General features: G+C 41.4%; 1 protein-coding gene across 2 annotated transcripts in view; it reads right to left on the bottom strand.

The window, feature by feature from the left end:
* The window catches only part of AP3S1 (adaptor related protein complex 3 subunit sigma 1), a 149520-nt gene that overhangs the window by 1774 nt on the left and 130255 nt on the right, over positions 1-17491 (bottom strand). The window contains exons 5-6 of one of the 2 annotated variants that reach the window (XM_086961058.1): positions 14934-15041; positions 3547-3588 (exon numbers count right to left, since the gene is read on the bottom strand). In XM_086961058.1, coding sequence (XP_086817184.1) covers positions 3553-3588; positions 14934-15041 — 144 coding nt within the window. In that variant the 3' untranslated portion in view covers positions 3547-3552. The remainder of the gene's footprint in view (positions 1-3546; positions 3589-14933; positions 15042-17491) is intronic. The other variant, XM_086961057.1, reaches the window with a different exon arrangement.

Below are 17491 nucleotides of genomic sequence, written 5' to 3'. Positions count from 1 at the left end.
GCCATTACCATGGAATTGCCATCTTGTTTATTCATTTTGAGGTCTTCCAATTTGATCACCCAAATATATACCACTAATGGATGGTAAAATTAATTGCATGATACATCATATAATATTATGCCCCATCATATAATACAGCCTGAAATACTTGCCCTACACATTTGTGGATTGGCCCTACGTCTTTGCCTCCTACACAATCTTTCCAGTTTTGTAAGACAAAACTTATCTGCCACTTGATTAATGTGTTAACTCGATGAGAGTCTCCATTTTCCCAAAACCTGTCAACTCTTCATCCCTTGCAGAGGACTTCACTTAAAACTCATCATGAGACACAGTAACTTCCAAACAGCGACACTTCTCGTAAACCCTTCCTGCTGGTCACCTCCTGGTGGAGGCATTCTTCATTGCTGCACTATGCTCCCTACCCTGCAGCCTCTTTGTTCTCACTGTGTATTGATGGTCTACTTAACACGTAGGTCAGAAAAATAACTTAAAAACGTTTTGCTTTCAGATTTATTTCAGAAAAAAATTGTCTAGTAAGACCACTTTCAAAGGTTGTTTCAAAAAGAGAGCTCTTGCTTTTAGAACAAAATAAACTTCAAATGATGGTCTTGTACATTCTAATACAAGATTAAAGCAGAAGGCTCTTCCTTACAGTTTAAAAGGAGAGTAAACGAGTGCGTCATTGCTCCACTCAGACAGTAGAATGACAACATTTTAGCCGATTTAAAAAGAGGAGGTAAACTACAAAGTGTTTGCTCTCCAAGTCTGATCACAAGAGGAATGCAACGTTATCCCTCGTGACGCAGCTCTCACTCGCCTTCAACTGGCATTAAAATTATAGGTCGGCTGATTTTCCCTGGAAAGGGGAGAGACCTGAAAACAAGTACCAAGAGGTCCAGGAACGGTGGCGCCAAAGATTAAGACAATGACAAGCGGCCTTTGCCATTCTGCGGCACACAATGTGAACATTTTAAGAAGAGTGCTTTGGCCTGGGAGGTTTTTTCTGTGGATAATATCTATGCATCTGGAACAACGGATTGCCGGGACTTGATCCGGTACTCTGTACAGAGGTTAATCGCAACGGGGTTTAAAGAAAACTAAAACACTGGCTCCGTTTGAAAGCAGCATGCACAAAGATAGCAAGGATTTCAACAAATACACCACCAGATGTTCAGCTGGCAGGGAAGCACAGGACACAGTGCCTCTATGCAGCCAGAATGGGGACTGATTTAAAGAACCATCACGAGAACTTTACTGCACTTCAGCGGGCCATGTGTTGTAAGATGTTTTCAGCGTCTTAATGCAAGCTATTAGAAAGAAAGGTGTCCATAAAAATGAAACATAACCATTTTATAAATGTAGGGATTCAATAAGTAGGCTCGTAAAATACTAAAAAAAACTGTTTTCTATCTTTGTTTAGATAGAATTGCTGCTGCTACAATCATCAGAGGAAGAATAGATGGAAAAAGGAAATTCCAGAGCACATGCAAATATTGTAAAAACAGAAGGGCAGATTGGGAACTCGGGGACCACTGTCCTTTTAGAGCAACTGGTTGAACATGGTAAGTGGGTTCCAGCAGGACACCAGCCCACACGTTAGTGAGTTTTAATAAAACCACTGAGTGCAGAACTGGCGATTACTTTACACAGGCAATAGTGCATTGTTTGGACCTACCTGGCACGTTGTTCCTAGCACAGAGCTATTCTATGTTTATAACGTGACAAAGAAACTATGGCAGACATCATGAAAACAGTGCGCCTTACTAGCAGGTCAAAACCCACTGCCTGTGCCTGACCATTCACAATAAGTAACTCCGACAGACCCTTTACGCTTAGGAAACTCGAATTCTTCTGCTGATGACCTAGGTGTGCGCCGGATTTGATCTTTAAATGATTGCCTAAAATATTCTACTGTGTCACTGCAATGCGCGTGCCCGGCTGAGCTTCTAGTACCATATGAACAGACTGTCACAAGTGAAAGGATGATGACACATACGATGTTGTACTAAAGGGAACGCAATTGACTCCTATGGATTACTCACAGGGAAAGAAAAGAAAAAAGCAATTAAGCATATTCTCACATTAATTTGCTGTACTACGCTTAAATAAGTCACAGTGATGTCATCAGCAATATTTAGTTGCCTTCTCACATTACCACTTCACACATTTCTTAACTAATTACCCATTAAGCCACCACACTCTATTAAATGATGGGTCTCAAATGTGCGGCTGTCCATCAACCACTTTCTTTCAACCTTTTCTTTCATACACTGTGATGTTTCAATGCAGGTAAGCTGAGAGATAAAGGTTAGTTGCACCCGATCATGGGACCCAGCTTTGCTTTGTAAGGATGAAAAGTTGGACCACGATCCGAAATGAAATGCGATGATGTACTGCTTATATGAAACTGAGATACTGATGCACCACATCTATGCAGAACGTATGCAACACCAACAGCACTGTCAACAAGTATGCTATGCAAACGCTACTACCTAAGACGAACATATAAAACTCAAAGCAGTAGGTTCTACAAGCTGGATGGATGGGTGAGATGCAGGGTATTGGAGAATGACCAGACCTACATCTCCCATGAGGATAAATAAATGAACAGAATTAGAGAAAGAAAACAAAATGAAGTCTGGATCTTTTTCAAAATGAGGTCATACGGATAAAAGACTTGTGCAGACAAAATATCAGAATTTCAAGCAAATTGGGCACGAGCGTAGTAATGGATGGGAATGATAGTTTTTTTCTCTCATTTGCCAGACCCCCAAAAAAATAAAAATAAAATAAAAAATAAACTGCATAAGTGCAAGCACAACAGAAAAGAGGCGCTGCTCCAATTCTCGTGTTAACAATCCAGCTCCCTTTCCTGGCAATGGCGACTGAGGTGCAGCAGGAGTGAAGACAGGACATGGGAAAGGCAAGGAGGTGGCAAGTGAAGGAAAGAGGGAAAAGGTGCCTACAATTGCTTCTTATACAGTTTACTTTTATCTGTTGCTCTATTCTCAGACCACAGAGAAAAGTATCTGGATTTTAAACAATTAAATGTTAGGATGAAATTCTGAAACAAATTAGTTAACTCATTGGCATTTATTAAGCCAATTGATGTTTGTTTTATTTCTAGTTTAAGAAACATCAGTGACTTTGCACACTGTATAAGTGTCCTAAGCACTGTGATCTCAACATCAGACAGCGAATGAAAGGCTGACAGTGCAAATTCAGGTATACCTTAATTTAGAGTGACTGATCACATGGGATACAACTTGTTCCAGTGTGAAGATTTACATTAGGTCCTTATTCCAAAAATGGGAAATCATACAAACATAAAATAAAATAACGGAACAGAAGAGGTCACAAAAGCATTGAATTGCATTAGGTGCCTGAGTGAGATAATGCAAACTATAACAGGGGCTGGCATGGATTTAATGGCAAGCTACACCACTTCCAGTCTGGCGTGAATAATTGATTTTCTCGGACATCATTTTGTTTTCCCTTCTTCAAAAGTACACCAAGTACATTTTGTCTTAAAGTCAGCAGTACCTGTGTCTACCTGTCCTGTCTGGGAGACTGAAAGATAAAAGTCTGCAAGAGAGAAGAATGGAGAGAGACAGCTGGAAAGATCAGGAGGGTTGAAAATGCAGATGGATCTCAACATAAGAAGAGTGCGTTTATACCGAGCTTGAAAAACTAAAAATAACCAAACATGACCAATAAAAATAACCATTAATATACAGACATACATTTTTGATTTCACTGATACATATTTATTTTCATAGTATTTCATGCTGCATGTATACTAAGAAGTCAGAATCAATATACAAAACATAGAAGTCAAAGGTTTCAAAGTAGAACAATATAATGAACAACTTGCTTAAATTAACTTAGTGGCGTTTACCACTTTGGTTCATCAATTTCCCTTTTTTTAAGTGAGGGTGTCTTTACCGCTTGAAGACGGGGTCCACCACCCAGCCCGGCCTACTAATTAACACATACACTTACCTTCAACCTCCCCAATGAATTTATTACAGTCTACCATGAGAGCAACATTAACCGGGAGAACATGAAACTGTGCATGCTTAGGGATGAAACTGCATAGGTCACTCATTGGTATACCCGAAGTACTTCCAGTTCCTCTTTCGCGTTACACTTGAAACAGTTCCCAAGCACAGAACTCAGTCTGAGGTGGTGTTATATATTGGAATAATTAATCAACTGGTAGGGAGGAGGAAACAATTGTGTCCGTTTTATTTCCCCTGGTGAGTATGGAATTAATCAAAAGAAAAAGGACACTTGTAACAATTCTAAACCATTAGTTAGAAAAATGAAACACCCTCAAAAACTCAAAGTTGTTCGAATAAGCGGTATATATGTTTCGTCCGCCCTACATTGAAGTTATGGCAGTTATCATTGGATGTTCCACTACGTGCTCATTGCCCGCCTCATCCAGAGGCACCTCTGGTTAGAGAATGCAGTGTCCAGAGATTGAGGGTTTCCCCCACAAAGAAGTGTAAACAAAACAAGAACTAGAATTCTTGAAAAATTAAAAAGAGAAAGTCAACCTTGTGCTTTAATGTGAGGTGAGATTCTACTATCGTAAAATAGACTGATACTAAAAAAAGGTCGAGTTACTGGATCTTTTAGTATTTATAAAAATCTTGTCGACATGTTTCAGCTCCTTTTGGCCCTACAGGGTCTATGGAGCTTTTGTCAGGACTAACACACAGAAATTAGTTACTCACACGATTAGTGTAGTATTTTTGAGTTTTCACTTTTTGGCACTCAGTTATTTTTACTCTCCGCAAACTGTATAGGGAAAGTCGTATTCTCCATCAGGGGGGTACCGCTTCTCTGAGCGCAGAGCCGCATGGTGTTCAGTTCTCCGACTTGTGCTCAAGAGTGCCAAAAAGTGAAAACTCAAAAATACTACACTAATCGTATGAGTAACTAATTTCTGTGTGTTAGTCCTGACGAAAGCTCCATAGACCCTGTAGGGCCAGAAGGAGCTGAAACATGTCGACAAGCTTTTTATAAATACTAAAAGATCCAGGAACTCGACCTTTTTGTAGTATCAGTCTATTTTACGATAGTAGAATCTCACCTCACATTAAAGCACAAGGGTGACTTTCTCTTTTTAATTTTTCAAGAATTCTAGTTCTTGTTTTGTTTGCACTTCTTTGTGGGGGAAACCCTCAATCTCTGGACACTGCATTCTATAACCAGAGGTGCCTCTGGATGAGGCGGGCAATGAGCACGTATTGGAACATCCAATGATAACTGCCATAACTTCAATGTGGGGCGGACAAAACATATATACCGCTTATTCGAACAACATTGAGTTTTTGAGGGTGTTTCATTTTTCTAACCAATGGATTAGAATTGTTACAAGTGTCCTTTTTCTTTTGATTAATTCCACGGTGTTATATATTGGACCGACATGTTTTCAACCTTGGTTGTACCTGGCATGGAACAGACCATGCGAGCAAAGGGCTAGTATTTGTACTCTAGCTGGTAGTATGTCAAAAGAGAAGGGACTCCAAATATTCTTCAAAACCCCCTCCCCCCAATTCTAATAATGACACTGTCGAAACTTTTACACGTTAGTAAGGCCTGCCTGATCAGAACAGTATTGTCGACAATTATGTATTTGATTGCATTTTTAAAACGGTATGAGAACTCCACTACAATGTTTAAATAAGTCTAGACATATTTAAACATTGCCAATTTAATAGAATATTTTTGAAAAATTCTGAGGGGGGCCCATGATTTTATTTTCCTCCACTGAGTGGAAAGGGTGTCGGAGGGGGTGTGGCATTAAAAAGTTGGAAGACCACTAACCTAGAGAGTACAAAAGACTTGGGCGAAGAACCTACTGTTGTGATAGAAAGGTGCTGTTAGGAAATACTGGCACATGAAAGACTATGGCAGCATAAAAAAACAAGCATTTTTAATGCAATAGGTCTTGCATTCATGAGAGTTTAAGCTATTGACATTGTAAATGACAATGCCTTTTATTTATGTGTTTTCAAAAGCAACACATATATAAAAGACATTGTCATTTCTAATACCAATAGTCAAACTCTTCCAAATGCGAGACCACGTTAACCCTTTCGCTGCGGCGGCTATTCCGCCGCGCTAAGGGGGCGGGGCGGTCGCATGCTGGTGACAGAACCGCTCCGTCACCAGCCGCGGTTGAGCTGTGCTGGTGACGGAGCGGTTCCGTCATGGCCCGCCCCGCTCAATAGAACGGCCGCGCAGGTGCGGCGGCCGGGCCATGACGGAACCGCTCCGTCATCAGCACAGCCCAACCGTAGCTGATGACGGAGCGGTTCCGTCATCAGCAGGGGAGGGGTTAATGGTGGCCACGCCCCTTTGTTTAGACGCTGCTTGCTGAATTCAGGTTACTGTGATCAGCATGTCATAAAAGGCCAACATTAAAGTGAAAGCGTGGTATAGGGCGCTTTCAGCCAAAAAGAAAAACAAATAAAGATTCTGTTGCGCAGCCGCTAAATTGAAAGTGGACCCTGCTGTAAAATAAACAAATAAATAAGCACAGCCACTAAAGTGAAAGTGGACCACGCTGTAAATGAAATAACTAAATAAGCGGGGCCGCTATAGTTAAAACGGACTGATAATACAAGAATAAGGGAGATGGTGCTGAAAGAGTAATTGCTGACTTTGTGACTTATTTATCAAAAGTTGTTTGAAAGCATTATGCCACAGATAAGGAGTTCTGCACTTTCACCACACCACGATTATTTAGCATTTACTGTTTTAACTATATTGCTCTTAGATTTTTGAAAAAAATATGTTCATCAATAGGGTTCTGCTTAATACAATGTATGTTTGAGCAGCAGTATCAATGAGCTGCCAAAGTCCTCAGGTTCAACTTGGGTCAGTAGCTCTTTTTTATATTTTTGAATGGCCCATGAGAACAATTTATTTCATGGGACACTCTGTGGCGCCAGTGAAATGTAAACGTATAGTGTGATTAAAGAATGTATCTTTGAACATAGAGAATGGTGACATCCTGTCTCTTTTAACTCTCTACAAAGAGATCTATTTGCATGTGTCAAATATGCTGCGACTGCATATAGAGAAGGCATTTAAACCGGGAAGACAGAAGTCGATGAAACTGTCAGCATCAAAAGCCGAAAACATGTGCTGTCCACAAATACTGGTTTCCTACAGCTTGGCTTTCACTTCACAAATAAGTGCTAGTGTAACTTGCAGTGTTGATCGCTCAATTTTACTTCACTACCCTCAACAGTCGGATTCTGATTTCTAGAAAGAAAGGACGGGGCTTTTATTCGGATTAAATAGAACGACTATGACTCACTAAATGTGACATATGGTCGCTATAGATAGATGCTGGTACTGGACTACAATGGCACATGTGTGTTATTGTATCAGTGAAGGCAAGGATTTAAATGGAAAGAGTGTCTTGGGACGAAAAGGGGCAGGTCGTTTTTGCCATCCTAGACCAGTGCCAGAATCTGCCAGGTTACAAGACCAGCTCTGACACTATTTAAAACAAGTAAACAGAACACAGCGTGCCCGTTTGCCAAACCGAATTACAAAAAGCCTCTCCAGGAAACTGCCTTCATAAATCACTCAGTTTATTTATTTTATAGCTATGAAATATTAGCTTAACTCATAATGCATATTTTTCCTTTACCCTGGAGATGCGCATTATGCACCTTCGGTTCAAACACCAAAATTAATAGGCAATTAAATAATGCACATCAGCAGAACACATTGAGTATTATTATACACATAATTCCTTGCTGGTCTGCAAACTGCGATCAGGGTAGGTAACTACCTACAATAGCTCTCTCACTGCGGTTTCCCTACTTTCTAAGCACCGAGGAATAACCTTAAACGAAGAGAAGGCATGTGCTCATCTTTGAAATGCTGAGTTACGTGTCATCATTTAAGTAGTAACTGCTCATGTCTCTCTGCCATTTCGGTACTTTCTAAGTGCAGACGAATGTCCTTAAACCAACAGAAGGCGTGCACACATCTTTGAAATGCTGAGTTACGCATCATTTAAGTAGCAACTGCTAATGTAAAATGTACTTCCCACCGCTCCAAAAAAAGTAAAGAAGTAGTCCCCAAAGAAAACACAACACTTATGTGTGTAAGGAAACTAATTTACCAGTGCTCTTCACCGTAAAACCGGTAATGATGTGTCAGCGCACTAATGAATAAGGATCCAGAAAAAACAAGCGACACAAGGCTGAACCAATTGCCAGCAGCAGGCGGGATTACAATCAGTATGAGTGATTCCAACAGGTCTTGCAGACAGCGCATGTGCACTGATGCTCGACCTAATGACAGTGGAAACTCCAGGATCCTTATTGCGGAGAGAGATTCCCTTTGTCCATAGACGTTGAGGGTAAGGTTTCATGAATGAATACTTTGACAAACAAAATAATAAAGTTTCTTTACTTTATTGTTCTACCAAGAAGAGAACTCCCACTGTTAGCTAGAGAGAATTTAGACATGTCTAGAGTCCTTCCACTGTTCCCTGGTAGAAAAAGATAGATCACAAATAGAGCTTGCCCTCAGGCCATAGGCTCTATGCCAAAGGTCCCACAGCAAAACCATGTTAGAAAGACGCAATGACTCAGTCGGCATTTACAGCACAAAAAACACATACGTGCTCTCTTGGTGCCATACAGGGATACTCCTTAGTCATGGAGCACTGTTTGTTAAGAAAAAACAAATTCTTCTGGGCCTAAGTAGCTGATACGTCCATGTGTACATACTCATGATGGGTACATACTCAGAACATTATAATCAAATTAAATGCCCAATAATTTTTTTTTCAACGCTGGAATTAAGTTAGGGCTTCAGCCTTGAAGTATCATAATTAATGGACTGTACACAGTCATTCTAACATTTCTTTGGGAGCTGATACAGGGAATTAAGTCGAACCTGTGAACTTCAGACTCCACAGATCTCTACAATTAATGCATTAGTCCTCTGAGCTATCTTATTGACTGGAAACAGTCCTGCCAACGGCAGTGCATCTTGCTGCCATGTCCACATGGTTGCAGATGTTGATGAGCATTATGGCCAGGCACTGACCCTTATGATTGCAGTCTGAGAGCTCCATTACCAAGCTTCCTTTGGGTGTTCTTAGAATGAGCACAACTCTGGGGGGTACCAAATAAGATGACAGCATCAGAAGCTAGCCAATCCCTGATCTTTGGTATACCTTCATCAAGAACCCAGAATCACTATTGCAGTAGCGTGGGCAAGCACTAGTGGAAGCAGTGAAGTAGCATGGCTTTGAAATATGCACTGCCAATAACACACAAGAATGAATATGCGGCTGGGTATAAATATGTACGGCCCTGACCAAAGATGCACAAAACGTAATAATGATGCAGCTAGCCACAAACAGATGTAGAATGGATAGTCCTGTATTGGCCGTGTTATGTGTACAGCCTCAAACTGTACCAGGAAACTGAACCTCCATGAGGGTTCCCTGGAAAAATTAAAGCACTGCAACCACCCAATGTACCTGGGTCTACTTGTAAAGCAAGTTGTGTTTCAAAATACCCAAGTGAAGATTGCACTATCTGCTCGACAATTGAGAAAGCTTCATATGGGATTTTAGGGGAAAATTAATTAAGCACGACCCTGAGCACTGCTGTTGTCCTGGTCGCGAGGTTAATGGGCTTACTTCTCGACACTGATGTATCCATCAACCCTGGGAGGTGGCAGCAGGAAGATCATAAATGAAGCTGTGTCAGGAGTGGAATAAGTTAACAACATGCCTTTTATAGGAAAACAATAAAGGTATGATGGCCGTGAAGGAAAAGTCTGAAGAAGTTGGTATATTAGCTGTAACCACTGGAACTTTAGTAAACATGCACTGCATGAACACAGAAGAAAACGAAACCAGTCTGGATGATGATGAAAAGCCCATAGGATCACCGTGGATGAAAAGCACTGACGTTCCAAGCAGGCAGCAAGAAAAGGCACGAGGGGCGTACAGGGTCAGAGGTGTATGCTAATAAATTACCCCAGGGAGAGACTCTGTGTTCTTCGCACATTTTTAGAGGCAATGACAATCTAAGAAGACGGACTACCCCAGCTTAGCTTAGGGAAGTCAGGAAACATAAATGACCCTTAAATGTAGTGTAAGCTCTACTTCTTTTTAACTGGATGCCAATGGGTACCCGAGGAACAGTATAACATCCATTGAGGGCTTAGAGCCACCATACTCATTCAGAACAGTAGGGTTCTAATCATCAACTCTTCTCCAGATCAAAATTACATAGAGAACACAGCAGTACCAAGTCTGAGGTTCAGTATCCAGCCCACTGGAGACCACATTTCAACCATACCTTTTCTGAGATGCCTTTAACTGAAGCATCTGGCAACCTCCCTCCAAAGACCCTGGCTGCGTACTGAAGAAGAACCAAAAAAACACAGATAGTACCAGACCAATGGTAAACTTTTCCAGAAATGCACTTCAGTCCTCATGCAGGTTTTTTCTGGGGCCCAGAACCCAGAGTACTAGAGGGAGAGGGCTCAAAGAAAGCTGGATTCAAATGTACAAGAAGCATCATAATCGTAAGATGTATGCATGGAATCCACTCTATAAAGACACTGGTGATATCTCTGATATAAGGTCATAAATGGTTCCAGCTGAGAAGACATCTGGAACAAGTGTACGTCCAAGCTATCATCTTCAGAGAATTCCTGGCACACGAACCAAGTGGAATCGAATCTAGTAGAGGAGCTGGCTTATGCAGTAATTCAACGCTGCTAGACTCACCATATTATAGCACCTAACCCAATTAGAAGAGAAGAATTGATCACGACCTGCTTCCTGGCCATAAAGACATTAAACTTTGCTGAGGAGAATCCGGAGCTGCAAAAGGAAACTTGCTAAAATTGAATTGGGTTTATCAAAAACTACTCTTAGAACGTCAGGTGACTTGGCGACCTGCTCTTTACAGCCATGAAGAACAAGAATTGAAAAATCCAAAAGATCCTACTTTTGAGACCTACTCGTTTTGCCATTGTTTTTAAGCCATGCTGTAGAGCATCCACGATGCTGTGCAGCATTGATAAATAAGAAAAAAAAGCCTCAGTCCTTGGTCCCATTCTGTAGGTGCATGCACTTACAAAAACATGCAGCACTTTTTGTTTTTATTTGCCGATCTGAGTTGGATGGGCAACTAAAAAGCACAAAAATTACAAATAGCTTTTTTAAGCATGAGTGGAACGTGTGTAACACTTAGGCTGCAAATGGGAGAGGGTTTAGAGCTAACAAAGGTCCTAAGCTTTTGGTAGATGTAACGTGTAATAATAAGCACAGACTTAAAATAAGGGCTGTGTATCTTTTACTTCAGTGTCCAGCCGGACAAGGAGGTATTTATTTCAAAGACTTTAGTAAATATATACAGGATTTAGGAAGTGGAGCAAGCCACAGTTAAATGGGCACAAGCCTGTACCAAGTCAGGGGAAAAAAAGAAAAGACAATACATGGGGGGAAAAAATAGAATAACAGGCAAACAAGTTGGAGAGAAAACGGTGGCTTATGATACAGTGAAATATTACATAAGCTCAGAACCGACAGTAACTGCAACACATATTACAAAATTGAAAAGGGAAGCAGTACTGCACAAACCGTTGACGTTACGTTTCGATCTCTGTCTCCAAAAATTAAATTGGGATCATCTTCAGGACTACAATGAACATTTTGCCTGATTGTATTTTAGACAAGCCGAGGCACTTGTTTAGGGAGCGGTCACGGCGTGGGGGATCCAGGTGGAGGGAGGCATCAATCCATCTGGGGCGCCTAGCAGTTATGCGTGGGTGACCTCCCAGTGCAGCATGGGTATAGCAGTTCCAATCCAGGCACTAGAAAGTGACCTTGGCGAATGAGGGGTAACTGCTGGCGTGCTTTTACACCTGGCGTGGGTGGATTACGAGATGGCCGCGCACAGTGGAGCGAGCCAGAGCTTGGCGTTCCGTAATAGAAACGCCGCCAGGCGGCGAATGGGTCCCGTCTGGTCTTGCCGGGTGGCGGATATGTCATGGGAGATGGGAGAGGAGCATGGAGGGTGGGGGGGACAGAAGCATTACTAGGCGCAGGGATGAGAAGAAGAAACAACAGGCAAGATAGCAACTTGGAGTGGGTGGGGGAGAAGCACATGGGTGAGACAACAGGTAAAAGATGCAAGAGGGAGCGCTAAATGGAAGGGGTGAGGATAAGCAGTGACGCTGAACAACAGAGTGCAGGAAAAGAGAAGTACATGCGGGGCACAACTGAAAAACATGTGCACTCTTGTGGAGTGCTTAACCAAAAATGAAAAAAGTAGTGCTTGAAAATCATGTGGAAGCATAGAAATCAACCCGTCAAAAGAGATAAGGAGGTTATGATCCCCGGGAGGGACAAACACAAGACTGACAAGCTGAGACATAAATGAGAAGCAGGGAAATGAGAGTAAAAAGAAAGCTAACCAATGGTATGCAATGGAGAGGCCCATAAGGTAAAAGAGAAGAAATTGACATAAATGACATTTTCAGAAGCAGATAATAGCTGCCAAGTGATAAGACAAACCGATACCACTACCAACCTAACCCTAGTCTTCTGACATGGAAGCAGAAAACATTCGGTCGTTGGCGACATTACCAAGCTAATTCCCCTTTGGGGAGCATGCACGTGTGAAGAAACCAAAGTGATATTTCGCGCTCAGAAAATGTGAAACCCATTACATATTAAAAAGAAAAGAAGAAAATCTGTTTTGACCAATGGATAAGCCAGTTTTTCATAAAAGTCACGTCTCCCATCAGCCTTTACAGAATGTATCTATCTGAAGTTGATTATGTTCTGACATTTAAACGTCAGGTTTAGGTAGAATGTTGGCACCAAAACTGGAACATCTGGTTCAGTAGGAACCAAGGGACAGAACAAAGGTTCAGCGGACAGCTAAAGAGGGAGTTGATTTGCAACAGAAAGCATTGATGAATGGTTCTCTTAACTGCTCACAGTCACATTGAGTGGGATAACGAACATAATACTAAAATATTTCTAGCAGAAGGTTATTTGAGGGGCCAGGATTTCATGCATTCTAATCCAGAAGCAAAATACTTATAAAACTATTGAGAAGCAGCAGCCTTCGGTTGGGCACAAAGGGGCTAGTTTACTATACCTGTAGTATTAGAAACATTGATGTGGTACGGCTCTTGCCAAAGAAACCAGTGCAGAACAATCCCTAGGCCCATAAAACACACAAGCTTGTTTACATACATTGGCTATACTCAAGTCACATGTTGGCCCATTGTTGTTAATTGAATATGGAGTGTGGAAAAGGTAGATGGGGAGAGGGAGGTCGTGTCAGAAAAGGAGAGCCGCGACTGAAACGCGGGAGGGAGAAAGCTACATTCAGGGTTGCTCTCGCATCTGGGACGTACCAGGAGGAGGCTAATCTAAATTTCCTTTGAATTAGGGTTTTCTGAATCTCAAATTCATGCACGACAAAGTGGAGAAATTCTCTGGCAGGTACTTGTTTCCATATGCTGATTTCTGATCTAGCATAATTAGCTAGGTTCCATAGGAAAAACTATAATTTAGTGCTCAGAATATATTATTACGGATTTAAAGGCATTAAGGATAAAGCCATCTAATATTTGTCATTACATTTTAACATAATCCACAATCATGCAACATGAGCTAACACAGCCAAACTGTAACCACCGCAAATAAATACTGAGGACATCAATGAACATTTTATTCAAGTAATGCCATCCAGATTTCATAGTAGGCACCGAATTACAATATGCCGTATCAATCCTAATGACAGCAGAGGGAGCAACAGAGCTTTGAGATTATGGTCAATAATGTTATTGTTAGCATTCAGTAAGTTGTCATAGATCATCTACTGGTAGAGCCCTTTCAAAACGTCGATATAAACGGTGCAGTCAGAGAAAATATATTGTTGAGGTGGATGCTAACCACAGCCGGCATGTTGACAATGTATAATGAGTCCCTACTAAACCAAAAGGCACAGGTGTCTGCTCAACACAAGACATCGAACTAATGACAAGCATTGTTGGCTTGTGTTTTACTTTGAGACAGAAGTAACCCCCTTACAGGCAAACAGCTACCCAAAGGCATTTTTGTTCAGATAACTGATCACGGGGAAGCATTAGGAACTTGAAAGATGGCCCACACGACATTTTGAAGGGTTAGGTACTCGTATACCTTTTATTAAGTTCTCAGACTAGGTCATACACAAACATGGTCATCCATTTCAAATGATTTAACATGTTGCATCAATATGAATGGAGACCAAAAGAATAGTAATTGGGTTTTTGGTTTCTTTGACAAACTAGCCCAGTACACTTGGCTTAACTAAGATTTCAATCCAAAACATACTCAAAGTCAGAGGTGAATTTTGTTAACGAATTTAAGGTTTTCTGATTTGCTGGACCACTTGCATGTTGTTTACAAGCTGGGGGAAAGTAGAATTCACAGAACACGTCTTGGTAGCAGTTCCTTTAGGTTTTTGGCAGCCAAACAGTGTAACTGGCTCCAACTCAATCTTAGATTAGAACCCTGGGAGGTCCTTTTTCGAAAACGTATAAAAACGTGGCTTTTTAGAAATGGCCTTGTCCACTAACAATGCAGGGATGACCGTTATCTGACTGTCAGCGGGAATCCAGCACGGCGACACTCCGGATCAGAGTAACCAATAAAACAAAGTATATTTATTTTCAATGGTGCCCTATTATCAGTGTTCTCTCAGAGAACTGCAGCATTTACATAAGCACCTGTTTCTAGTTTGAATAAGTCTGCAGTGTTTGGTCTGGGTTCGTAGGACATACATAATTTTCACTACAAGGACATGTTACAGTCACGCTAACAGAGAACTGCGTCTATAGCAGAATTTTAGACCTACCTCAGACTTCTCCAGTTTGTTTTGGGCATCAATTTGCGTGACAATTTCGTTCATATTGGTCTCTAGCACCATTCCTCCCATTACCATTTCTGCCAGAATATTGTGTACCTAAAAAAGAAAATGAGTGGAAAGGGAGAAATGGCAACAATAGGTAAGGGCATGTGCTGAAGAGGAAGGACAAAGGTCAAGTTACTTTACTGTAGCGAGAGGAGTACAAGTATTGTGTACATACAAAATAAAATTAAGAGATGAAGGGGTGGGGGACGAAAAAGAAAAATGTCAACAATGTGTGAAAACATGTGCTTAAGAGGGAAAAATGTAAAATAACTACTGTAACGACATGATTGCAAAAAAGCTCACTTCAAATTTTCACACTGGCACTCACTCGTACAGCATTCATTTGTACATTACTGTGCATTTGGGGGCACATGGTAGTCCAGTATGACTTTACAAATTGTTCTAGAGTCATCATCATGATTGACCTGAGTGGGGCTAGAGGCTGTACTAAAGTAGTTTACGTATAATTGAGTGTACATAACTGTTGAGGAGAGAGAAAACTGAACAAAATCGGGTGCAGCCATGTTTTTAAGTATTTCCCTTTATTTAACAAAAAAGCAATTATGGGATTTCGAAAACATACCTGATAATGAGAGGAAACATTATTTGTACCAAGTTTTAACACTGGTTTTACCGTTCACCGAGGAATGAACCCTTCAGTCTTTAAACTGCCCCATATAAGCAACTGTGTGAACCACTGCCACCTTGGAAAGCACAAACATCTACCCAAGCTGTTCACAATAATATTAGGGCATAGCTGAAATGACTTAAGGAAGCTGAGCACATTACTCCCATAACCCTTTCGCTGCTAGGCCTCCATCTCAGTGCAAACCCTTTTTTATGGCAATTTGGGGTAGTTCGAGCTTAGGTCCCCATAACGTTTTCTCCACATAGGGTGTCCACACCAAATCTGTGTTCTTTTTTCCAACATCCTGGAAATTCCAAAGGTACCCAGGGGGTGTGGATTTCCCTGTGAGGCTGCGTAAAAATATAGCCAAAATCCAGCTAAAGTTTGAGTTTTTGTCACGAAAATATGAAAAATTGCCCGGGACAAAAGTGTTTTTTTCTCATAAAAATGGTATCAACAAACTTTTTGCTGTGCTAAAATCCCCATCCTCACAGTTTCAGGAACATGCAGAGCTGAATAAAAAAGGCAACTATTTACCACAGTTTTGATTTCTTTTTAAAGAGGTTGCCCATTATTCCTATTTTTTGTACTCTTAACCTACTACCAGTTTGTGATGGGAACCACTTTGAATTAAGTGATCCATAAAAGCTATATATTTCTGAAAGGTAGACAGAATTCCGAATTCAACAAAGGATAGTAACAAGTGCAGATACCTCAAGGTTTTTCGAAATTAACTGTTAAAAAAAAAATACTAAAAATGAGTAGGAAAAAGTGTCAATTTGTGACATTTCACCTGTAAAGTTTTGTAACAATGGCCGCTTTGCAAAACAATATACCATCACGTCCAATAGGCCCTTCTGGTTGCAGTGGTATATAGAGTTTGTACGTTTTCAATGAACCCAAGATACCCAGAGCCAACAACTGAGCTGCACAGTAGAATGGTTTTTAATTGTGTACTGACTATAGACCAATTCATGTTGTCGTAATTTGACACTGGCCGGGTTAGCGCTTAGCTTTGCTACACGTTATTTCCCTTAACTTGGCCTTACTCGAAAACGCCATTTTGCATGTTACGGCGGCCATTTTAGGGAATGAGCGGCCTCGTGGCCAGCATGCCCTTTAGTCCTTTGTCCGTGCCGCTGACCACTCGAGTTTGCCCAGCAACAGGCTATTTTTAGTAACGGTCAAGCCTGTACATGCACAGTTCCAACTGACCAGTCACCCCTCAGGAATATTCCGCCAAACTGACCAGTGGAGTTGTAACCCCTCCCATGAGTTGGCTGTGCTCCAAAAATGACCATATATGTACATAAACTCTGTACACCTTGTACCGCCTATCTTTTTATTACCTGTATAATGTATAAAAGAAGGACTCACACCAACGTTCGGTGTGATACTTCTTGCATTGCCGAAGGGTGCTGTAGGAATGTACCACCACGGGGTCTTAATAAACTTGTCTTTTGTACTTTTCAGTTTCCGTGCCAACAGTTCTTTTGGTGTAAGTGGGTATTCTGCGGAGCATGTAGGCCTTGGGAACCCAATACCACAAATTGGCGACCACGAAGGGACTCATCGGCGACTCGGATGCCCGAAGGAGAGGTCGTGACGAAGGATTGGAAACTCGCCATGGACGCGTACGCTGCCACTGAGTGACCCGAGTCTTGGCACCCACGGTGTTTTCTTCCTTTCCTTCTGATCTGACCTTCCAGGTGGCGCCGGTCTCCGACTGAGATCCTGATCGTCTGCGTTGCTGTACAGTGCCCGTTTGGCTGATTCGATTAAAGACCTTGGCAGTTGGAATCTGGATATTTGAGATTGGGTAAGATTTGTGATCGGTAAGGTAGTCCACGGACGCTTACTGAAGTTCTATGAT

Source organism: Lissotriton vulgaris, chromosome 3_1, assembly GCF_964263255.1.
Source record: "Lissotriton vulgaris chromosome 3_1, aLisVul1.2, whole genome shotgun sequence".
Lineage (NCBI taxonomy): Eukaryota > Metazoa > Chordata > Amphibia > Caudata > Salamandridae > Lissotriton > Lissotriton vulgaris.
Note: the sequence above shows the minus strand (reverse complement) of the source record. Positions and strands in the feature narration are given on the sequence as shown.